The 25,718-nt window shown below is 41.2% G+C and overlaps 1 protein-coding gene across 1 annotated transcript; it reads right to left on the reverse strand.

Annotated features, from left to right (window-relative positions):
• Nucleotides 1-976: 976 nt before the first annotated feature.
• On the reverse strand, nucleotides 977-23,288 carry prkci (protein kinase C, iota). Its single transcript, XM_062405322.1, has 18 exons — nucleotides 22,945-23,288; nucleotides 16,536-16,657; nucleotides 14,485-14,574; nucleotides 13,173-13,223; nucleotides 12,779-12,864; nucleotides 12,433-12,570; nucleotides 12,237-12,291; nucleotides 11,213-11,268; nucleotides 10,076-10,252; nucleotides 8,602-8,699; nucleotides 7,486-7,572; nucleotides 7,262-7,397; nucleotides 7,038-7,125; nucleotides 6,026-6,151; nucleotides 5,549-5,628; nucleotides 5,113-5,202; nucleotides 2,838-2,953; nucleotides 977-2,733 (listed from the first exon to the last, which is right to left on the reverse strand). The coding sequence occupies exons 1-18, from the start codon at nucleotides 23,022-23,024 to the stop codon at nucleotides 2,646-2,648; spliced, it is 1,764 nt and encodes a 587-aa protein (XP_062261306.1). The 5' UTR covers nucleotides 23,025-23,288; the 3' UTR covers nucleotides 977-2,645.
• Between the last annotated feature and the right edge of the window lie 2,430 nt (nucleotides 23,289-25,718).

The raw sequence follows: 25,718 nt of genomic DNA on the forward strand, positions 1-25,718 counted from the left end.
ATCCTCACACAATGGGTTTACATCCCCCATTGTGTGCGATACCGCAGCTCTCCAATCAATCCTTTTTATTATTTTTGATACATCAACATTTCCATGATCCTTTTTTTTGCCACCTCGCAGCGCTCAGCACTGTGCGCCAGGGCGGATTGGAGAGCTACCGTGTCGACGACCTTTTCACCCCCGTGCTAACGCCGAGGGCCTCTCTGAAAGCCAGGCCAGGTCACGTGACCAGCGGAGACATGGGCAGCTGGGGTGGAAAAGCTCAGGCTTAACAAACCTCCCTCCAGACGAGGGTTCAGGCCTCAGCAGTTAAACTATCACGCCACTGAAGTTATTACAGACAGGCATGCGTTTGCCTTGTGTTTTTTAGTGGTGGTGACAGGTAGAGCAGTTCCCTGTGAGGCATGTGTCCACTTCACTCATGTCCCCTCACAATACAGACACACTACTGGTGCTAATCCCAAGCAAGGTAAGGTAACCTGAGGTAGGATGTATTTAGCCTCTTTAGCTAATCATCCAACACCAATGGGAGTTAATCAAACTCCACCATGATGATAAAGGCTCATTAAGTAAAGACTTGAGCAGTAAAGCTTATAACCTGGTTAATGTTTGGCCACTCGTGATGGACAGATTGGTTGAATTCTTATTATAATTATTACAGTGACCAACAAAGAGACTAATACATGTTAGCATTGATCGGATCTTATCACAGTAATTGACAATGCTAGAGACATATTCACCAGCTACTCTTATTTCTGTTAATATTTTAATTATATTTTTACATCTTTGTCAGAATCAGAAGAGGTATTGGAGATATCCCAACACTGGATCCTTCTCTTCCCATAATGCACTTCTTCTTACAGGATCTTCCTTGCCTGTTATATACGCTCATCTTTCAAATGCCATAATGATTCCTGTCACATGATTTGGTGGATTTCTACCTCACATGAACGACACAATCACTTATCACCACAAGGAGAGAAATAAAATGTTTATTTTACCATCAGTGTTGTTTTTCTTTGCACACTAATAATAAAGTTCAGTAGAGTCCTGTGGGTGGTAAACACCTCCAGAACAACAAATACAACAAATAGTGTTTCCATCGGGTTCACCCAGTAACATTTTGGAATCAATGTAGTGATACAAAAAAAAACAATCAAAATTAAATCTGATTCACAAAAAAGTAACAATAAAGCCGAAGTAACATGATTAACAGATGAGCGAGTTCCTCCTGTCACCACTTTCCAAGAAGGAGGAGAGTCTGGAGGTTCCTGCACCGTCTCTTAGTGTCGTCGGCTCTGCAGAGCTTTTATATGCTTTAAAGCGGCTTGACAAAATGTCTAATGAGCTGTGGGGTATACATGGTAAAAATGGAGCAGAGCAGACACAGGTAACGGTTTTCGAGCCACATTTAAGGACCATACCCGCACCGTGTCAGCGAGCGTGTTCCAACTATCACATAGTGTTTTTGATTTACAATAAAAAGACAAACATGGAATGGAGTACAAAAAAGAGAACAGACCGTAACGCTCAGAAAGGCATAGTATTAAAAATGAGCCAAAAAAAAAAAAAAGAATATATAAATTCTATGACTTCGGACAGCACATCGTTCATATATATATATACTGTACCTTCTAATATGTACCAGCAATTTTTCAGAAAAACGCTCTTTTTCTTTTTGGTCCTGTGAGAATGTATATTTAACGTGTGGTCCGCACAGCTGAACTCGACCTGTGCACCAGCGTTCAGGTGTCGTGTGCGACCCGAGTCCTGGCGTCACCGTGAGCTCTTTCATTCACAGTTTGGAGAGTATGAACTCAGTATTAGTGTTAGTCGGATACTGCTCTGTAAGTTCCTTCATTCGAGGAGAAGGGACTCGAATCAGACTCCCTCTATTCTCCTGATGTTGAGCATTCATCTAAACAACAAAGCCTGAACCTTGTTTTTGGTTCGCTTAACACTCGGAACAACATATATAACGGCCGCTATGTTGTTAAATAAAACATGAGAAAAATATATAGATTTTTTATCTTTTTTTTTTTTTTTTTTTCTAAATGCTAATGTCATGATTCTTTTCCGTTTCCTCTACACAAGGGGTGTTGGGACCAAACCAAATGCAAAATGACGATTAAGTTGTCAGTTTTGTCCGACTGTGGCTTAAAGTTAATCCTCAATAGTAGTTTCATATATATTTATATATGTACACAGATAAAATGTGCATTGAAAACAACCCAACAGCTGTTAGGAGAGGATGCTCAGTTCATCTCTCAGGGGCTGTGCCTCGTCCCTCTAACCCCGGTGTACAGCAACCTTGGAAGATCATTGTAGCCTCGCTGGCTACTGACAAAGAAGCCCCGATGAGAAAATTGATATCAGTGCAGATTTACATGATATAAAAATAATTAAGAAAGAAGGTAGACTTAAGGGCAAGTGGTTACAAATGGCAGAGTGAGAGACTTGTTTTGGCAAATAAGCGTTCTACTGTGCATGTGGAGCTCTCAAACAGAAGGTTGACGTCGTCCATTTGTCTTGTATCCATGCAGCTTGAAGACACTGAGACACCATGTAACGTGTGCACGAGTGTGTGTTTGTGTGTGTGGGTGTGTGTGTGTGGGTGGTGTGTTTGAGCACAGGCGTCACGTCCCTCACACACACTCCTCCGCCGACATCAGGAGTGGGTTGATGTACTCGAAGCCTTCGAACTCAGACTGATCGATCTTCCGGACCACGTCACTGAAACGAACAAAAGGAGATGTAAATGAGTAAGTGTTGTATTAAAAATGTTACAGAGGAAGAGAGAGAGAGAGAGAGAGAGAGAGAGAGAAAGAGGAACTCACTCGTCGTCAGGTGTGAGCTGGATGGGTTCGTTGGTGAACTGGGCGTCGAAGTTGTCCAGTCCAAATTCCCCTGAGATGTTGGGCTTGAATGGAGGGACCACCTGCTTCTGCTCCAGCTGAAACAACAACACAGACATCAGACGGGAACACAGCAAACTATCTTGGTCTTTAAAAACATCACTAACATAATTTACACTGTAGAGCAATACTATAGAGCTATAGTTGCTATTTAGATAAGCGAAATTAGCGAATAAGGGAAATTAGTCTAGTTTATTAAAACAGCAACATTATTTACAGTAAAACAGAATTGGACAGGGAAAAAGATGAAGATCAATTAAAGTAATAATGATATTTACTGTGTACAAAGTTGTGTGTTTCCATAAACAAATACTGGATACAGCTGAATGACCAACACCATCAACCTCTCATTACATGTCCAGGCATCACTCCTCAAGTAGGCCTACATCTGCTCCCCCTGCAGGTCAACAGGAGTAAGGACAAACTCTCTCTTGTGTGTGTGGGTTTGTGTGTGTGTGTGTGTGTAGTGGATGGTGGGGGTTGGGGAGGTGTAAGTCGATCCCTCCAGACACTCTGACCTACTGCCAGGTCCCTGCTCCAGACCAAACAGGGACAAAAGTGGTCATAGTGATCCCTGGCAAGCAGCCCTGTTCGTCTGTCTGTCTGAGGGTCTCTCTCTCTTTCCGTCTGTCTGTCTGAAGGTCGCTCGCTCGGTCGGTCGGTCGGTCTGACTGTCTGTAGGTCTGTCTGTAGGTCTGTCTGTAGGTCTGTCTGTCCATCATACATATTTTAAACTTCAGCTGTGAGTGATGGACTAAATGATTAGTAAATAAAAAGTAATTTTGATAGGTAATTATTAATTCGGCTTTTCTCAGTTATATTAAATAAATAAATTCTCTTTTGTTGTGATCCGTCACCTTCTGGCAAGTTGCAATGAACTTTTTCTGTCTTTTGTTAAACTACTTAAAAAAACAAATAACAGATAAATCAATACTGAAAATAATTTGCCAGTTGCAAGCTCAGAAGAATGTGTTGCAAACACACCGAAACTACCGAGACAAACTTTATGACACCATTTAAATTTTTCAATTCATGATGTCATGAAAGTGGAATTTCATTCCCTCTTACATGATAAAGTGACTCATTTGTGAGACTGAGAACAGGAAGCGTCATAAATAACTCTGTCGTCGAGTTTCTTCGAAGTGATGCCTGCTAATTAAAGTCACGTTGGGTCTGTTTGATTTTTTATTGCTGTTTGAGACAATTAACAAAAGGTCTTTATGAGTTTTATCATCTGATCCGATTTACTGTAAACACACACACACCCAAATGTTCATTTCCGACATCCTGCTGTGGCTCCGGAACGACACTATGGCTCTAAGCAAAGTAATCACACACAGGTTACTATTGTGAGTCTATTTCAGTGCATCCACATGATTGGTGCATTTGTAATGTTGCTTTGACTTCATGAGGGAGGGTCATAAAAATATTCCATATTATATAAGCGTTCAATTTAAACCAAAGGGCGCGTTTTACCTGCATCCGATACAGAGAGGACCAGAACCGAAAGGTAATTTAGTGTCTGATATTCCCCTGATATCTGCTATTGTTACAGATTAAGAAATCCAAAGAAATAATGCAATATGCAACACCGGGGAGCAAAGCTATGAGTCACGACTTCTAGTAACTGGAACTTACTTCCTTAACAAAGAAACTTAAATTAAACTTTTTAATTGAGTTGTTGTCTTACCACCGTCTGATGCTAAAAATAAATATGAGCACTTTCATTTTCAGTTCAGTTTTTCTGTCTTGACGATGGTCAGTTGTTGATCTGTCTACACTCATTACTTTTCCATCTGTGTCTCAGTTGGTCTGTTAGTTAGTCTGCATGTCTGCTGTTGTCAGTCCTCTGCCAGGCCTGTTTGTTTGTCTGTCTGTCTGCTTGCTTTGCACAAGGACACGAGTCTCATCACATCGCTAAAAACCCTCAGCTCTTAGAACGCATCTACCAGCCTCAGGGCAGGGGATAGAGAGCGATGGGTGACCCCATGCACTTAGATTTGACCTCCAAGTCTAGCAGCAGTTTTCTGTTTTTCTTTCTCTGCCAGATCGATATGTGGATTGATCTCGAACAGTTTGGCAACGGAGGAGCAGTGGTACTGACTTCCTCTATTAGAAATAAGAAGGGAAATCTGAGGCAAATCCAGAATAGGAGAAGGTGGAGAGAGAGTGAGAGAATAAAAAAAGAATGACTCACAAGCTCCCAATCGACGTTTCGGAAGAACGGATGTCCCATGATGTCAGCGAAGCCTGTCTGAGGGTGACAGCCTAGACGCTCCTTAGGATCCTGAGGGAGAGAATGAGAGTGGGTGAGAGGAGGAGGATGTTGATAGTGGTGTCAGACGAGTCAGACAACGGGTCAGAAAAGATGGTGAAGGTGAGAAATTAGAGGATTTCCAAGACAGGTGGGAAGGAGGAGTTTGTTGAGTGGGAAAGTAATTTATTTTTATTTTATTAAAGACAGGTGAAAAGGTGCCAGAGCCACATTGAGACAAGGTGTGTGTGTGTGTGTGTAAAAGAGTGAGATGGCACTCTGACTCTATCTGAGGCCAGAATAATGTTCTTGATTCTCAGGGGTTGGCAGGAGCCAACACTGTTTAGGTTTGATTCAGGCCCGTCTGACCCCTGCTTACCTTGTTGAGAAATCCCTTGAGAACGCTGGCGGCTTTGACTGACAACGAGCGTGGGATTCTGATCTGTTTTTCCAATATTACTGCAGGAGGTGAGAGAAAGGGGGGGGTGAGAGTGAGAAAGACGGTCCCCTGAGGCTGAAACGACAGTATAGCACTGACACTGCTGCAGTTATGAGCTAAATCCTGTGGGACATCGACGTGTTGGACGTATATAAAGGAGCCTTTCAATAAAGACAGTCAGTCAAGAGATAACTTTTAATTTCCATCTGTCCATGGCTTGCAGGACGATACAAGAAAATAGCGACTATATTTGTCCGCCAGACAAAAACACATGATTCACACGTTTCCCTGTCACAGATGGTATATGCCTGGCACCGGGAGTGGCCATCAGAAAGGTGTCAATGCAAAGGTGTTACATGTTTCCACAGAGCCGCTTTTTCCATCCGGTTATAAACCTCGCCAGTGTGTATGTGTTACCTTGGAAGAGGTAGTCTTCGGTGTTCTGGTCCGGGTTGTCGGAGCTCCCAACGATGTCGAAGGGCGACCGGCCCGCCATCATCTCAAACATCAGCACGCCCAACGCCCACCAGTCCACGCTGAACCCTGGAGAGAGCAGGAAAGAAGAGAGACAATTAACACTCACAGCAATTAAAAGATAAAATTAGGCCATATAAAGAAATATCAACAAACGCAAGTTAAACTAATTTAAAACTGATCCATAAAAATAAGTCATGAGTAAGGATTTAAATAAGGGGACAAGCTTTTAAACAGTCAACCATAGTGGGTCTAATACAATAATTCATCAATTAGGAATATACACACATACATATGATGCATCCTATTGTGACTGACATTATGAAACAGCATCTATATACAAGAGTTCAGCAATTGTTCATTTTTACCCCTGTGAATTTCCTACTGTGTCAAAATGTTGTTTGAAGAAAAGGGACCACTGTACTTGCATGTAGAAAGATTAGCATAACATGCAAAGATACTGGTATGATCATCAACCAGTGGAACTTGTTGCTACGATACCAAGTTGGGTAACCAGGGAGCTCTTTTTCTATTTTTATTGTCTCACATTAATAGCGGTTGTGTGCAGCACTCAGTACTGATGTAGAAAGATATTTGACTGAACACCTAGCCCTTATTCTTCAAAATCTGTAAGATGTCAATCTTGTTTGTTTGAGTAATATACTGTTTATAATAAGGTCAGCATTCATTCAGAGGATGTCATTATGCTTCTATTATTACTTTTTATTTCTTAGTTTATTTGTTTATATTTTTCTATTCTGGTAGTTCCTGTAGGTTTTATTGTTCTCAATATTTTTTAGTTAGAATAAGACTTTCAAATAACACAGGTGCTGCTCGTAAAAAATCGTAACTGCAAACAGCATCTCAGATGTTCCTGCATAATGCCTAATATTCTCTTTTACAGCAACTCATCAGATAGCATTTCTGGTAAGTGCTTGTGTTTAGTAATTCTCACCGTAATCCTCTCCTCGGAGTATTTCAGGGGCGATGTAATTAGGGGTACCACAGAAAGTGCTTGTTGTATCACCTGGTCTCAAGCCCTCCTGCAGAAACAAAAAGATCATCAGATGTCATCTCAGCGGGCTGTTAACCGACACTTGTGCAGCTTTGCAGGTGCTTTCATCCAAAGTGCATTATGATATCACGAGAGCCTCCGGTAAACTGCACAGTAAGCCGCACCTTGCACATGCCATAGTCTGTAAGTTTGATGTGTCCCTCTGAGTCCAGCAGCACATTGTCCAGTTTCAGATCTCTGTAGATGATTCCCCGCTCGTGGAGGTAGTTGAGAGCGAGACTAATCTCTGCTGAATAGAATCTGAGAAAGGGAAAGGACAGTTTTTCAAAATCACATATGTCTGAAGACCTTCCATAACAGCTGCGTTATTCTTTTTTAGTGAGTCTACCTGGCATGTTCTTCTGGGAGTTTCCTTTGTCTCTGCATGTGGAACATGAGATCTCCACCATTCACATATTCAATAACAAAGAAGAGTCTGTGGAAGAACGACAATGAAAGACTCAGTTAATGTTTCTCACTTGAATACATAAATAGTAATTTATTTAATAATCATTAAAGAAGACCGTCATGGCAGAGCAAAGCAGGAGAAGACCGAGACCCAGCATCCAGTCTTCTATGAAATGTAAATTCGGTCTTTCTATTAAGGAAAAAGACTTTCTATTATCAATAATCTGTAACTGTTTAGGAGGTTTTGATTCTGAGAATCCTATTCTTTATTTCTTTAGCTGGATGCAGGTTGCCGTTTCCGTAAATCCAGTGGACAATTTTAGATTTTCTGAGCTCTCTGAACTATGGGGAGCAACAGAGTCAGACGCAGTATGTGGGTTGGTCGCCAAACCACAGCTTGGACTTTAACATTGCTTAATAATAAATCAAGAATGTTATACATCATAAATAAATGCCTGAGCTTTGAAATTAGGTCTTCAAGGGGTTTTGCCTTGACGGGTATTTTTCTGTCATCTTAACCAGAACCACACTCATAACTGACCTTAACAATGCGTACTGTTTCTGTAAACCACAGAAGCAGTGGGTAAGAAAAACACTTTTATGTCTTTTTGAACCACTCATACATATTGTTTTGTGATGCACTGATAAAGTTCAGCACATCTGTGACATTCGGGAATTACTTTTCATGACTGAGTGTCTACAGTAAGCACCTAATGAGCAATGTTAAATAAAAAATAAATGTTCAAGTTACAGCATGTGTTTGTTAAATGATAAATATTTGTCAAAAAATAATCCCACTATAGCGTAAACTCAGTGGCAGTAACATGAATAAATACATTTTAATGTGATTTGGGAGAGTTGACTGTTATTTAATGGTAGTTTTGAGTAGTTTTGTAGACATTTTTGTGGAAATGTAGGATTTCACTGGGCAAACACTTCTTTTACATTCCCAAAGAATGTGGTTGAGGTCTAATTGAAGATCTGATTCTTTTTCCACATTCTTGCAGAAGCCTTGAAGAAACCATGTGACTCCCACAAGGGGGGAATATGCTATCACCTGCTTTCTGTCTGGAAACAGGAGTGGAGGCCCACCAAGAAGGGATGATTAGAAGCCTGCTCAAAGACGTGCTTTTCTGTCTGGACCCAGTCGATGTCCTGAAAGAGAAACACACAAAGACGCACCCAAATGTAAATCATAGATCCTACTGACGTCGTACCCTTGAACTTATAAAATCTGAATAAGCACCGAGCTCGATCGACCATGCTACAGAGCATGAAGCTTTGCTTGTGTGCGGCGGGTAGCAGCAGGACAAAAGGGCTGATCAGGTAGAAGGGGCAGCAGCAGGCATCTATCGATGGCAGGTTGACAAGATGTCTGGACACGGATGCTGCTCACGCTGACAGGGCAGGGACAGCAGAACACTTCAACATTGATCGACAGGCACTTGTGAATTTGTCAATCACGCTAAGTGCATCTAATCAAGGCTAACTACTCCCGTTGCTGCAGGCTGCTACGCGTGTTCACCTAGATCAATTTATGATGACATGATGGTTTATCTGTACCTTCTTAGAAAGACTGATGGCTTCGAAGAGGACTGACAACTTAACTCAAACTGATTCTAACAAGACACAATCACTTGAGACGAATGTTCATTGTGCTATGAGTAACAGCACGCATTGATTTGGCTAATTACATTAATTATACAAGGCAGCGACATAAGACTGATGACTGCATCACTAACTAACTTCCTCTCATCTCAATAAATGTAAGTGTTGTGTTTTTGTCACACAGCACAGACTTTTAAATTGCTTCTGTGTATAAATATCTTTCCAAAGGAGACAGCTGATGTAAACAAATCACAACATGCAATGTATGAGTCATTTGTTCTGCCATTAATTAATCAAGATAATCTAAAGCTCAAGTAATTAGTTGGCGGGACACTTAAATAAAAAATGAATTGCAACTACTTTGACCTATATAAGTGAATGAAGCTTTTCTTTTATCATCTGAGTTTTTTTTTTGTCAAGATCAATTATATATATGTCTTGTGTGCACACATTGCGCATAAGCGAGGGAACTGCTCTCACTGGACCATCCTGCATCAAGATAGTCCCTTTTTCAACTGGTAAAAAAAAACAATGGCAACCACTAACATCTGGCTTTTGTTTGGAATGGGAAACAAAAACATCGGCATTCAATCCCGGGTCAGGTTTTTATTTGCTCTGATCGGCAGTGATGGAAACATGACATCCATGTTGACATTTCTTTTCTTCTTCTTCTTTATGTAAGCAGCCTAGATGCTGACCCTGCACCTTTTCCAGTGCAACATTAGGACTCGCATTCAACGTCAGGGTACTGGTGTGTAAATAGCTGTGAAGGTGTGTGTATTTGTTTATCACCTTTTATAGTGGGATTACCTGCATTTAATAAAAACTGTTTACACCCACTTACTGTGTTGTAAACAGTAGTCTAAAAAGGCTTTTGCTTAAAAGGTCAGGCATCAACATAGTTTACAACTTTTCGGCTTTACCTCATCATCGTTGACCAGCTCCTTCTTGACCACCTTCATGGCGTAGATGCGCTCAGTCTTCTTCAGCTGCACCAACAACACCTTGGCGTAGCTGCCTCTGCCGATCACCCTCAGCAGATCGAAGTCTGCCAGGCCCAGGCTTGAAGGCGATTTCCCCGTGTCTCTACTGCTACGTGCCTGGGAGGCAGTTACGGGGGGAAAAGCAAGACCGTGAGATGATAAATAGAAAGTAGACTCAGTGACAGTTTGTCATGCAACATTTAAATCCATAAATTTCTCTCTACATAATTTGCTCATTGAACATCTGATTGAAGTGGTGATTTGGTTTGGGAGAGACAGTGATTTCCTTTGGGTGATTTTGTAATTTAGGTTTAGACTGCTCCCCGCACCACTTTTTGAAAATAAATCTTGGTAATGGCTTTCTTGTCTTTATTAAACACCATTACGCTGCCTCCATTAGATGAGGCTCTCACTGTATTACAATCCCACACCTTCACCATTTCATCACCCATCTTCCTCTCTCTTCCCTCCTCTCCTGTAATCTGTTCTGTAGTGAAGTGTTTCCACTGGCGATCCATCTAACCTCCCATCACGTGACAACCTGCCTTCCCCAGAGTCAGACTTGGAACAGAAGATAAGATAATTTGGCTTGCTCTCTCTTATCTCCGTCTATCTGTGTCCAACTCGATGCATTCTTTATCCATCTTCAGTACTCCGGCTCCATTCAACAAACCCCCACCCCAGCCCCAAACTACATCCTGGGCCATTAATCAGTCTCTGGTGTTAAGAGCTTGATAAAAGGTTACTTTATTAGCTGCACCAAAGGAAATCAATATCCACAGCACAGCAAAAGTGCCTGAGCGTGAATGCTCTCTGTATCACACTTCTACAGCAGGTGGAAGAAGGATCACCCAAATGTACGTCACAGCAAAACACGCAGACAAAAACCTGCATCCAAATACAGGTGATATTATTCTTTCTCCTTATCACACAAACAGCAACTATTTCTATAAATACACACATACACACACACACACACACACACACACACACACACACACACACACATACATCTAGTCAACATGACAGGTTGACAGGCTGTGAGTCATACATCGCGTTGGAAAAGATTTCTCTCACCTCTTTCTCTTCTCCATCGTAAGTCAAGCTTTCTCTGGAGTCTTTATTCTGAGGGCCTGTGAGACGAGAGGAGAACGTGACAGACAGACAAAAGGAGAGGGGGAGGCAGGAGGGAGAAGAAATTGAGGAGAGATGAGACAAGAAGGAGAGAAAGTAGGTGAGAGACAGTCAGATGCTTTGTTCACAGCCTTGCGGTGCCCGAGTAATATCTCTCCGCTTAGTAAGACAAGAAAATACCCTTTTGTATCCAACCTATAACAAAACCAGAATATGGAAAAATAACAAAAACATTATAGAGTGGCTCCATTTTGTAGATACAGAGAGTGTATGCTTGTTCATGGATCACTTTACACAATGGGTTTTCTCATACCACCACTAGCTGGAATTTTATCATGACTTAAGTCAATTTCAGCAAAAAAAACAACAAGCTTAAGCAAAGATACTTCTATCACAATGGTTCCATGATCGTAACCCAGCAACTACCCAGGTGCCCTGTGAGCATCTAGAAGAAGCTTCAGCTCCCACACCAACAACGATATATATAAGCTTTCTCATTCCAGTCAGCCCCCAACCCACCTGACTTAATTCTGGTGAAATAGGTAAACCCTGATCGCAGCTGAACAATTCATAGACTGAGCAGAACAAAGCTACACAAGCTCCTGAGCTTAGTTGATTTATCCTTCACAATGAGAAAGATAAAGTATTTCTCACTTATATTTAATAAATCCAATGAAAAGAGAGACATTAACAATTGGTTCAACTAACAGCTTCTATCTGTGTAGCAATGTAGTTTTGTTTATCCCTTGCTCCCTCGTACTGTTGCTGTAAATACTCATTAGCTCATAAATATGTGTGGCTATTCTGGCTGTGTTAGACCATATCATTTAAAATGTTTGTGGTCAGTTTTTAAATATTAAACCTACTAAATCGGTCAAAGTGGCCACAGAGAAACTGGGAATGTTGGAAAAAAATATGTATAGAAATAGTCCTTTTGAGTGTGTGCGTTCCATTGTGTGTGCATTACCTGGCTGTTCAGTTTGGTCTAACTGACTCGATTGCTGGCCCGGCATCATTGGTTCCTACACAACAACATTCTCCATTTAGTGAAATCAGCACAGAAAAGGAGAATACACTCTTTCTGTGTCTGTATGAGACACTAATATTATTCAGCCACTTCACACCATCATGCTAATGACTATGAAATTTGTCACAGCTCTCACCTGGATCATCGGTCGACCGCACTCCAGTGTCACCAGCTTATGGCATTTCTTGTGCACCAGCAGTTTGCAATTGATGCATTTGTAGCCTTGTCTACCCAGACCCCAGATTCTGTCTGTACAGATGGCACAATGTGCTCGCTGCTCAGGAGGGCGGATGGAGGAGAAAAATCACAAACTGGCACATATACTCATGGTACAGAAATACACACTGCTTGTTGTTGCTTATTGATGTCTTATTGTCGTCTAAAAACACAAACGTAGGCTTAAAAATCTTCATATAATGCATTAGATACTTTCTCCATTATAATGCAACAGTGAAATACTAAATTTAAGTGTGACGTCTCACCCTGTTGAAGCGTTTGGCCTGAAAGGCATGGCCACTAGCATAGTAAAGCTTCCTCCAGCGTCGGGCTCCACGCCGATATATAGACTCTAAACAGAGGAGAGAGTAAAAACAGACCGTTGTGGGATTTTGTGTGTGCAGAGGTTAATGGAAGTATTTGTTCAAACAGAATGGTCAGTTTGTTTCCTGGAATGTAAAGCTAAAGTAATGTTCATGTCGGGCGTGTCAAAGATTAACAGGTTTCATTGGGAGAAGAAGCTTTTATTAGTGTTGTCACCATCTTCTGTTGTTGAACTTTCATAGATCAGAATGATAAATACATGAAGTCTGTTCAGGGTCAAATAAGATATTCAGTAAAAAATTTGGTAAAACTAAATAAGTAAAAGGTTAAACTCACTATCTTCTCCTGGACAGGGCATGCCAGCTTTCTCTGGTATACATGGGAACACTGAGAAGAGGAAAAAAATGAAACAGACACAGTCACATTAAGAAAGTATGTATTATGATCTTTAATATATTTGAGACAGTCGAGTCTGACAGGATCTATGTGAGACTGTGTAGTGAGTGACGAGGACATTCACTTTACTCTGATGCGGCAAACAAGTCTACATCAAACTTCATGATAACCTTCACTTATGCAGATTTAAGAACCTTGCAAACATATTTGCGTGCAAGATACTAATAATCAGGAAAATAAGTAATCTTAAGAGGCCAGTAAAAATTGCTTTTGTGTGTGTGAGTGTGTAAAGGACAGAGATGCATCAAGCTAGACTAGGGGCACGGTGAGTCATAGGCGAGGCATGAGCTCCAGCCGACAAGCTTGTTAACGAGCAGACGAAGCGACCCCCCTCGGCACCGTCACACCATCACATCCTCTCCTCCACCTCCCACCCTCTATTCATCCTTTGCCATCTCCCTGGCGTCCAGCGTTCACTGTACTCTTGACCTTTCACCTCTGATGTGATTAAAACTTTACAATAACCACGCAGCACCAGTTCTGTCAACCCCCAGGTTACATGCTAACACACACACAGCCTGTCAATCAAGCTTTACATTAAACACACACGCGCACACGCACACAGCAACACACACAGCAACAGACACAGCTACACAGTTAGCCTTGACCTCTTATTCAGGAAGTTGTACAACTATTTGTCAAACGAGCAAAGCTGAGACAGGGAAGTGAACTAGCTCAAGGCCACAGTGACAGATGTCAACAGAGGAAATGATGTTGTTTTCATGGGTCAGTGCAGCATTAACCGAATGTTTTGATGCATCTTTGTTGGACAGAGCTTCTATTCATCTGTGTCGAGACGTTAACGCAGACAGAAATGAAAAAGGAAAAAACAAGCAGTGTAGGCTCATTATTACACCCGTACACCCCAGAGTGCCGTGAGAGATGATGCATGACACCAGTTTTCGAACTGATATCGCCCTTCTTTCATGCTAATTGTAAGTGCAGCTGTTGCCTGTTTTTTGTATTCTCTACAGGACTTTTTAAGTAGTTTTCCTCCTCCTTTTTAACTTGTCTGGGAAGAGCAAAGAGTCACTGATGAAAAGGCTTCTCATCTGGACCTCTTACTGTCCAGACACCTGGACTGAGTCAACGTCTTACTGGCAAAAGTACGTAAGAACATTCTGTGAGTCAAAACCTCAAACTGTACATTTTATGTTATAAATAAAGTCAGTGTGGGAAGCAGCAGGCTCACCGTGGATAATGAGCTCCGAGTCTTTGTTGACTTCGTAGAGACGCAGCGCTTCCTCCAGCTCCAGCTGAGACGACACTGTGCAGGGGTCACCTAACAGCGGAGCACACACTGCATGTTATTCACCACATTTAGATGCAAGAAACCAGGTGACAGAGAATCAGGAGAAATGTTTACTTTCTTCACACAAAGTTTGCTCTTACAAAACCCTCAATTACTTAAATAAAAGGCTTGTTTTGTGTAGCCTAAACCCTGCTAGAGTAAACCAGGCTTCCCATTTACACAACATTTAAGAGATCAGCTACTGCAGAAAGTCACAGTAACCAGGTTACAGAATTCAAAGAATGACAAGATAGCCAATAACAAATTAGAGAAAATTAAGTGGCACAAGATCTGTAATTTGAAAACCCCCAGAGCAAAGAGGTTGTGAGTATAAAGAGATATCGTTATACAGAGTAATACAGTTGAGCACGACATGATATGCATTTCAATACATGAACTTTAAGTAAACGTTAAGTAAAAGTGTGTAGGTGTGAGTGGGAACATAGGAGATGACAGCAGTCAGGGCTGCCATCTCAAATAGTCTCCCTTTAATTACCCAGTGTTATATTTATACAGTGAACAATCTACAGTTGCAAGAAAAGTAAATTACCTTCAATTATGTGGGGGGAAAAAATGGTTTGAATGTCCTCCTCAATGTTGTGCTGGTTAGATCAGTGTTTACTGCTGCTGTGGTTATCGCTGCTAGAAGGCGTTGAACCAGTTTTAAATCAAAGAGTTCACTCAACATTTTTCCACCAGCACTGTGAATGTTTAATGGGTGTGTTCCATATAAACATAAGAGATTGTAATGGCTTGTGCATTATCAGCAGTGGCACATTGTGATTGTCTACACTTGGGACCTCGACAAAGGTCAGATTACATTTTATGACCACCTGATGCAAAAAAACAGGGAATTGCAAAAAGGTTTTCTTGTCAAATGAAGTCAGTAATTAAAATACCTCTCAGACACAGATCTTATAAATCTTTATCATACATCGGACGACTGAGGTAGAGCGTAACACACATGGAGAGGCAACTATACACACTAAAGGTAGTATTTTGGATCCATGGCTACCTGAACGAGCATAATGTCTTGTACAGGATGTGCAAATATGATTGCAGGGAGAATGAAGCAGTTGGACGTGGACAAAGGACATCAAGGAGGGCTGCTGCTAATGTTAGCTCGGCTTATTTCTAGGGGCTTGAATGTCGGTTAGGATTCCTTCCGTGTTCATCAGTCAGGAGATTTTTAACAGGAGCTTAATCATGTGCTGAGTCCTTCTCTTTGCCAAAACAAACAGGAGAAGGGATTAAAACACTGAATAAAGCAGTTTCTCTGAGGTGGACACAGGACGTCAGGAGGGGCTGTTTGCTCAGCTTGTTTCTTTGCTAACTTAAGATCCAGACATCCAATGACTAAAATCCTTCATCTGGTAAAGGGATATAGTTACAAGGTTAAATGAATATAAAAAGTGCCAGGATTTGAAATCGTGAGAAAGTAGTCGTCTGGAAATGTTGAAATGTCCAGTCATCCGCCCGACAACAAGCACTTATGGAAAACTGTCTGTGGTAGCTGTCCCTCCCACTCAGAGTACTTCATCACACCCATCAAGCAGCTTTACTTTCTCAGACAGGCTTATGACTGCAGTGACTGTATATGGGTGGCAACCAGTGGGAGCTGATCTGAGTCTAATGAGTTTGGGCAGAATGACCTTATCCAGAGCGGAGTGACGGCTCCATCTTTCCAATGACACTATTACTGCTGCCTGACTAACTGGCTGACAACAAGGAAATTGGGTGGAGGGGCCTGAGCAATTCCTTCACCGACGAAAAAATTTAGCCTTTGAGTGAAGTGAGATGTGCGTTCATGCGAGCGTGTATGTTAACACATGGCACAAATAAAGTCTCACAAACTCAGCTTGTGGCTGTGCTGAAGGGTAATCTTCTACTTAATTTTTTGTTTATGATGTTTATGTTTCCTGTAAGGTGAAAGAGAGAAAAGGGCGTCGTACCTTCTTCGTCAATCCACTTCATGGTGAAGAGCTGGTCGTTGTCCATGGTGCACATGTCTTTCACTTCCCCGTACAGAGCCTCGTATGAGATGGATGGTTCAAAATGAGTAATCATGATGTCCCTGCAGAAAAGCCAGATACAATTTCACTGTTATATAGACATGATATAACATAGTAATCCAGTGACAGAATAAAGAAAATCTACCACCTACCAAAACCTTAAGATGTATTCTTCCTCCCAAGCTTAAAGCCTCTGTACAACCTGAGCTTGATACGATCTGCAGACTAGAATGGCAGCAAATCCCCATTCTGATTCTGATTCTAATTTGTAAATTATTTAGTCGAAAACTACCTTCCAAAACAAAAAATTATTATAATGAAAATTAAAATAATCAGAAAGCAGCAAATTCTCACATGTGAGAAGTCAAAATGAGAAAAGGTTAATTTATTTAATTTTATAACTGATTAATCCACTAATCATCAAGGTACTAATCTGTATTTTTCCATGTTAAAAAGAAAAGTCACTTCCTGCCTAGTATTGATTGAGTCAAAGGAAAACTCACTTTTGATGGAGACTGAGAGTAAAAAAAAATAAACGAGGTGTGAGAAAGAGTCATTTTCTCCCTCAAGCGCTGCTGTGTGTGAGTCAAAGTCTCGCAGTCTGTCACATTTGTGTGCATTCATCTGTACACCATGATGTGGGTGTGAGAATTAAAGAAAAAGCGGGAAAGACGGAAAAAGAGTGATGGAGAGAGAGACACACAAACAAACCAACACACACACACAAACACAAACAGAATTAATCACAGGCAATTGTGACCGCTGTTGTAAAGGCTCACTGTCCATCACTGCACTCCATTACTAAAAAACTGTGGGGGGGGGGGGGGGGGGATCCTTTGCACTTGGCTGACTGCCCTTAATCAACAAGAACATCACTCAGTGCCTCATCAGCTCACACAGACGTAAACACAAACACTCGAACACTACGATGAGACACAGGATTAGGAGAAAACCGAAGATCAACGATCCCTGCGGTCGGGATCATCTGGCTGTCATTTCGTAGCAGTGTCAGGATTGATGTCGCCTGCTCGAAGCCTCATGGCCAGCCTCTGTGGTGTTTACGACCCGAGGTGGGGGATGGAGATGGTGGACTTGAGCTTTTACAGTTCTACAGGCGACAGGAGTCTGAGCTTGGGCGTCAGGATCGGAAACTAGCGGGGAGGCAAAAACGAGGAGAGTACAGGAAACAGACAGGAAATAATGGAAATAAAGAGGGGGTGATGGGTAATAGCTGTCCCAGCAGCAAAGAGAGTGACCCCTTCCCCAAGGACAAACACCCCTTACTCCTTTTACTGCCATCGTCAAAGATGAACCCAGATTTCCATCAACCTGAAAGCTTGATAGCGAGATGATAAAATGTCAACGCAGGAAGTTAACAGTGCACACCTTGGAGGCCATCTACTGACCAAGTCCAAGGACGGAGTAAAGTGTATAAGGTCACTGTGGGGCCAGTCCTTGCTCGGAGCAAGTGAACACACACTAGACTAGTGATTCATTAATGTTGAGCATCAAAAGAGGGCAGCCTTCTCTCTGCTGGGATTAAATTGTCTGAAACTCCACTCAGAATGAAGGAAGCTTTCTGAGCAAGAATAAACTGACGCAAAGCTCAGACTGGTGCCTACTCCTCCGTCCTCCCTCAATTCTCACCCTCAACCTCCACCCTGCTGGTGTCAATCAATGCCTGTGAGGAGGGGACTGGCAACAACACTCCTACAGTCTGATCTCTTCCCTAGGACCAACACGGCAGCTCAACTTCCTGTTAAATCCCTGATAAAGTCAGAACAGACACACACACAGCCACAGACACACGTCAGGCCTCAAACCACGTCTCTCGATGATCCAAGCAGCATATTAATGCCAGCAGGTGACTTTAACTGTGTCACATGTAGCTGGACCTGAGCCGTGGGTCTTCATTAAACACAGTTTCTGTGCTGTAGTTAAAGTTAAGCCACGTCTCAGGTGCCTCAAACGACTGTGACACAGATACAGGCTCAGGAACAAACAGGAAGTGATAAAAATATATCGAGAGCAGGGGTGGAAAAAAGAACTTCAATGAAAAATCGTTTTCACTCTCTGAAACCAAAGTTTAATCGAACAAACTTACTGTATAGATTAAACATTACCAATAATCATTTTTATAAAATTTCATTTTTTTAAACATAGACAGTTACTTAACATAGACAGTTACTTAAACTTATAGCTGATAAAAGCTTCAAATAAAGAGTGGTTACCTTCAGCAGTTTGCAGTTAACTTAAATCAAATATGTCTGGTTTTGGACTGTTGTTTGTCAGACCTTGCTTGATCAAAACTTTTATCACAGGATTAATAAATAATTAAAAAAAAACGTTTGTTGAAGCCCTTCTGTAAAATACAGTTTCTCGCTTTAATTTATCGTTAAAATACTTCTTGATTTAACCAAATTACCTCTGGTTGTTGCCTAATTGCCTTATTACCTGGAGAGAACAACAAGCTTTTTGAAATTATAATCTTGAACTCTCTGATAAGCTTAATGGGCATTTCTATATTTACCGTTACCATTTTAATATAAATCAGCAGATAGATAAACAGTTTTTTATCATAAGCCTAATATCGGCTGAACTCAACTGACACAACCTGAGTTGAAAATTACAGTATTTCATGTTTTGATTTGGACAATTCATTTGTTAATACTTAAATTAAATTAAACAAGCGATTCAGCTTTAATGGAACTTTTTAATCATAAAGGAGTGACCTGTGGTGACAAATGAAAGCGAGCTGTAGGACTCCTCAGGGTGACTAAGACAGACGGACTGAGCTGCTTATCAGTGCTGAGTAACAGGGAGGAAGTGACATTCCTCATGGACCTGGCATTCCTCCGCTCCATACTGTCTTACAGTACAGCTAAATTAAAAGAAACAGGAGGAGGAGGAGGAGGAGGAGGAGGAGGAGGAGGAGGAGGAAATGCAGGGGGTGCTGTGCCCCTGGCATCTTAACTGCCTTGAGTGGGAATCTGCAGCCCATCTGCCCAGCGTGAAGCCATTCGTTACTGGTGAGTGCTCAAGCAGAAAGAAGGGTCAGGGTGCCTCTACAGGCTTCCATGAGCACCTACCACCATCCATCTCTCTGTCAGCGCGGCCATGCCCCCCACAACACCTTCACGCTACATCTTCACATAACCCACATGCACAAGCTCAGAGAAGACGAATCACATGCTAACACAGACAAGCGTTGATAGGAAAAGTTTGACCAAAACAGCCACCTATACAAAAAACCTGCACTGCAACTCGCAGCTCTACTGGTCCAGATTGCAGAATGAAATCCCACTGTCATGCATAAAAGGAGGAAGCCTTGAGCAAAAGGCAACAATCAAACGCACCCCTGCTGATGTGGGAAGGTCACTCCTCCAACTACCGAAAGAAATGTGTGTGGAAACACTATAACGATATAGACACCACAACGCAGGCAATACATTACATGCATCTGAGCGGCCGCTAAGAGCGAATGACACTCTGTAACTATAATTAGGAGTGGAGACGTGTGTACAACATTGTGGTCAGTGCTCGAGGGGCTTTCAGAGATAAAGTAAACGGCGGGATAAGGAATGCTTCCTGTATTTTAAACAAAGCCAACCCCTTCCAGTGCTGATGTAAATGGCGGAGTCTTTGAAAAGGAAGAGCAAATCCATTCTAAGAGAAGAAAATAAGTGAGCTGCTCCGTCGAGCCAGTGTAATCCCATTTTCCTGCCAAACAACATGCCTCACACAGGAATCCTGAAGTTGACTTGGCACATAAGAAGCCTTGTGTTTGTCCGTATTGGCAAATCTGATGTTAAAATCCTAATCAACATCACAGAAGATACACTGTGAAACTCCTGCTTCATTTGTATTGAGGAAGGGTCTATTTTGACCAAATGTAATTCTTCATACAACATAAAATAACTAGAAAAAAAATCTAAATTGCAAACAAGTAATACCTAGTTTTAATAATGTATTGCTTTAAAATGCGTTTTCAGTTGTCAGAGAGACGTCACGGTGCTTTATTACAATTTATACAAGTATAGATTAATAAAATAATAATGAAGTAAAAGTGATGTTTGGTTTTTCACTATCTTAAATTGATATATTTTAGGTTTTTATCTATACAACATATTTTCTCATAACATCATCTAAGACAAATCATTCAAATCCATAACATTTTCTAAAATTAGTCATTTGTTTCAGTCGTACATCTCTTCACCATCTACTAGCACAGAATAGTATCAGCATCACTATTATTGTCTGGTCATGTGGTCAGCGCACTTCTCTATTGACTATCAGTCTGACTGGGAGCAACATAAATACGAGCCAGTGACAGACTGGGACTGCTACAGGCTGACACCAGTCTGCTAAAGCTGAGCTCTGACAGACAACAGACACATACAAAGAAAAGAAAGGACTCACAAATAGCACAAGTACTGAAAATAGAATTGGTAGATTTCACGGAGTAAAACCATTTAAACAGTCTGATTAAATATGGTATTTTCAAATTGTTCAGATTGAAAGGATGTTTAAAAAAAATATGTGTTCTCCCCTGTCTGTCATCAAGAATCTTAATAGTAAAAAATAAAACCGAGGACATGACCTGTTTAGGGCTGCAGTTAACAATTACTTCCATTCAAATGAATCAGACCTTCATTGTTCTGATTAGTGAAATCATATTTTTAATCTTTGATCTACAATCACAAAGACAATCCCCTCAGTGAACGTCCAGCCTCTTTTTCTCAGTGTTATTCACTGTTTGTGGAGACACCGATAAACACCAACATGCTTTTGAGGCTGTGGCATGTATTATGCATTATAGATGTGTTATAAAGTTGTATTTTTTACAACTATAAAAAAACAGTGACGAAGCAAACCTAACGTGAGGCCACTACCTGAGTCATCACTACCAATCTAACACATTGATTCAGGGCATTACTAACCCATCTAAGTCCCCCTCCAAACGTCTGAAGGGAAACTATAACAACATTGATGCCATCCTGTCTTAATCCATCCTGAACGTTGAGCCTATTTCTTTGCTTTCCTTTTTGCCAACATAGCTGAGATTCCTCAGCAGCGACATCATAAATATTTCACATGTTTTCTTGTGCAGGACGACAACTAATGATTGACACACATTAGAGTTCCTGAGGTGTGTCGCGGAGCCAGAGAGAAATACGACAGGTATGGCCCAGGTGACTTGCACTACATGTTTTTCAAGTTGGCTGGGCTCCAATCGCTGGCTCTATCGAGCAGAGAGACATTGGGACAGGGTGTGTCGGGGGAAACAAGCGGATGACCAATGATTTCCAGCACCACGTCCAAGTGTGAAACTAAAACAACTCTGGGCTGGATGGTAATCACTGACTCTTATCTGGTATGACTGAATATCAAAGCACTGACAGTTCAATGACAAGTAGGATGATCGATGATTGACTGTTCACTGATATATATAGTTGATGATGTCATGCTGGTTTTGAGTCAGTTATTATCCCCCCCAGTCAGATACTGGTAATATAAACACTAGGTCATGGTTATGTGTCACAGAGAGTTCACCTGGAGCCGAAACCACTGCTTAATTAAAGGATTAACTTCTCGACAGTAAAAACAATTTAATATAATAAGTATAAACAGTAAAAGTACCTTGATTAACAATATTTGATTGTATCTATTCTGTATTGTGATCATTTAGGTATGTCTAAGTTTTGGGGTATTTGTTGATCAAAACAAGCAAATGAGGGCCCTCCTCTTGGATTTGTATAATGTTTAAACGGTTGATGACAGTGAAGCAATGATATTTAAATAGATTTCCTGTCCTGATTTACCAGTGCTGGCAACAATGCTCTGATTTGAACTGGCCTTTAATTGATTTCCTGTTCATCCCGACATGAAACAAAACATGAATCTTTCCGCAAGTGTTAACTTTCCAAAAGTAGTCAATCAATAACAAAAACAACAACCCGGTTTAGTTGTTCACCTGATCCACCTGAGAGCTAGTTGACTGACAGGTACTGGACTTAGCGGCCACTGCTAGCAGCTGTTAGCTAGCACAACAACTCGTTTCGCCTGGGTTTAAAGCTCTTAACAAGTTCGCTACACACACCAGAAGTAACACAGTGCGTTGGGCTGTGCGTTGGTTGTGTGTACGGACAGTTTCACCTGTCTGTCGGCCTGGTCAAGTTCACCAAAAACCCGGTACCTGATATTAGCATGCTGTTAGCTGAGTGTGCTAACGTTAGCCAAACTGGTGTGCCCACCTTCCAGCGCGTCTGAAGCCCGCGACGGTGTCGGTTGTTAAACAAAAAAAACATTAATAAGAAGAAGCTGGAGGTAAACCAGTGTAAGGGCTTACCCTTTGTAGTAAGCTTTCACCCGGACTTGGTGGGAGTTCTCGCCGGGGTGGGACATGGTGCTGTCCCGCAACGTCGGCATCTCAAGCTCCGCCACGGCCAGTCCCGACTCACCGATGCCTTCCTCCTTCCCTCCTCCGCTGTGAAGGTGCGTACCGCGCCCCAACACTTTGTCTGTACCGTCCGTCGACACGCCGGGTGAACGCAGAGGTAATCTCTCCCTGAAAATGGCGACTTTACCTCTTTTTTAGACGAACCGAAATCACACGTAAAGTAAAGGAAAACTTGCGGAGTCCGCCGAACAACTCCCCACTGCAGAGGCCTGGCGACGGACGAGTCCACTGCCGGAATGCTGCGGGGTGGCGCATAACTCAGCACCACGCACACGCAGACATGTCAACGCGTTGAATTCATGATGTGTTTAAACTTTAACAAACAGGTTTTTAAACGAAGTCATTTTCCACAAAGCAACAAACCAAACGTCACGTTGTTTCCACGTCGTTTCATTTGAATACGTCCAAATCCAGGTTTCCCGACTGTACCAACTCAGGGCTTTGGCGTGAGTGAGTGGTGCATTCAGGAGCAAACTGCTGAGCTCGGACATCGTAAAACCGCATTCAAGTGCTCTGGGTTTTGGTTAAAATGTAACTTCTGGATAACCTGCTTTATGTTGAAGTATTAATATCTCTTCTACATAAATAACCAGCATGTAATAGTTTGATTCATGTCCTTTAGACATTGAAACAGAAAGAGACTGGCAAGTTCTCTTCATTCTATTCAAGCCATTATTAATTAATAAAACCATGTCAGCTTCAGCCTTTAGAATAATTGTGCTGCATATATACAACAGTTTGAAGAAGCCGCAGTTTGTGGTGCTGTACAATTGTATTAACATATCAATATTAATTCTGGTACATGGTTTGTTATAAAGCCACTTGACTGAGCTTCTACATCAGTACCCACCAGTAGCCTGGGATATCATAACAAGGCCCATGATTATGTTATTACAGTGAGAGGGCCGAAACCTTCTCAATAGTTTACCTTAGGAACTCAGACTCGAGACTGACCGAATGGATTTGACTTGATTATTTTTATTGTCATTATTAATTATTTTGTTATTACTCATATTATAACCTAGGTTTCTTTTATCCCTTTACTCTGCCATTATTTTCAAATCATGTTTGCTTTTTACTTTGCTTTTGTATTACATAATTATCATCGTTTATTCCTTGTGAAGCCCTTTGTAACACTGTTAAAAAGTACTATATAAATAAAGTTCATCATTATTATCATGCAGGGTTGACTGAATTTCACTGAGATTAAAACCCCAGTGTTTTGTCCTTTTATTTCAATGGAGAGCGACATGATCTCTGCACAAAGCTCAATCTCAAAGGTGAATATCTAAATCCTTATATATAAAAATCCTCACCACGAGTCAAATAAACTCAGCGTGAACAGTCGGACTCCTCCGGGTCTGTCCACGCTGTGTGTGCAGCAGCAGAGCCCCGCATGTGGAAGGTCCTCCCGCACTGTGAGCGGTGCTGTGTCCAGGCTGGTTATTTTTTATTATTACAGTCTCCTGTCTGTGCACCGTCTGATTTTTTTAAATCTCCATTTTACATTGACGCATCAGTGTCGCCTCCTGACTGGGACAATGTGCCGGGGTACGGTCTGCTCCTGATGGCCCGAGTCCTTCACTACCAGGCAGGTACCGCCGACAAGAGGTGAATGGATGAGGATGCATGACGCACACACAGACAGGGAGAATGAGTCCCCGATATGTTGCATTGATTATCCTATAAATTATGGACAGTACATTCAAGATAAGACTGTGTTTGTTGTGCTCGTTCAGGGTTTATGAATAATATCACGTCTGCTTTCTATAGACAGAAAAGGCTCTGCAGCAAAATCCAATCAATATTCAACGGCTGAGCTTCCATCCAATATCAGCCTCCATCCATTTGAAATATACAGCAGATTATTTCACTGGGCTAATGTTAAAAAATATGTTATTATTGTTATTATTATTATGGAGATTTTTGACTCATAATTAGCTGTTTGGAAAAAAAACTTCCAGCTCTGAAGCATCTCTGTTTTTCAACAGAATGTGCGAGAGGCAGAAAATAACAGTAAACCCCCATCACTTCGTCAATGATGTGAAATATTTTTCTGTTCATAAGGTGTTAATAACATAAAACAAAGGGGGAAAAGTTGGATAACACTCTTTATTATCTAATATCAGTACATTTATAGACACTGATTGTTATTGACTGTGTTGTGTGGTTTATTTCAGTACTGCACAGATTGAGTGCTCTAGTTTGTTATCTGTGAGTTTATGTCCACTGGCCGATTCATATACCATGCAGTATTTAATGAGCCAATAACATTATGATTTGTTCTGTGCTGTTTTTGCTATCTCTTTTGTGCATAATGCACATATTCAAATATCAGAAATATTACAATAAATAGATGATCAGTTTTTTTTAACTGAGCAAAATGAGGCAACTTTAAACTAAGTGAAATATATCAAATAAAATGTTTTATTCTGAACGAGAGCAGAAACATTGCAGAAACATTGTGTGTTTAATGTGTTGGTTTAAACCCAGTTCTGAAAATGTACTTTATTAAAATCGGATTTTAACTTCTCATTACTTTATTCACAATCATCAAACACTTGATTTTTTAAAGCTCTGACAGATTAATTATAGACTCATGTCACTGAAAGCTTTTGCCACAGAGAGAGAGATAAAAGTGTTCAACACTAAAACATTTAAAT

Source organism: Platichthys flesus, chromosome 14 (assembly GCF_949316205.1).
Source record: "Platichthys flesus chromosome 14, fPlaFle2.1, whole genome shotgun sequence".
Lineage (NCBI taxonomy): Eukaryota > Metazoa > Chordata > Actinopteri > Pleuronectiformes > Pleuronectidae > Platichthys > Platichthys flesus.

What these genes read in the sequence shown, in the direction of transcription:
- prkci (XM_062405322.1), bottom strand. Translation starts at nt 23,024, where the DNA reads ATGCCGACGTTGCGGGACAGCACCATGTCCCACCCCGGCGAGAACTCC. An exon ending in GTGAAAGCTTACTACAAAGG is followed by an intron (nt 16,658 to 22,944) that starts GTAAGCCCTTAC and finishes GCTTTTCTGCAG; the next exon opens with GGACATCATGATTACTCATT. An exon ending in AGACCAAACTGAACAGCCAG is followed by an intron (nt 11,269 to 12,236) that starts GTAATGCACACA and finishes CTCGTCTCACAG; the next exon opens with GCCCTCAGAATAAAGACTCC.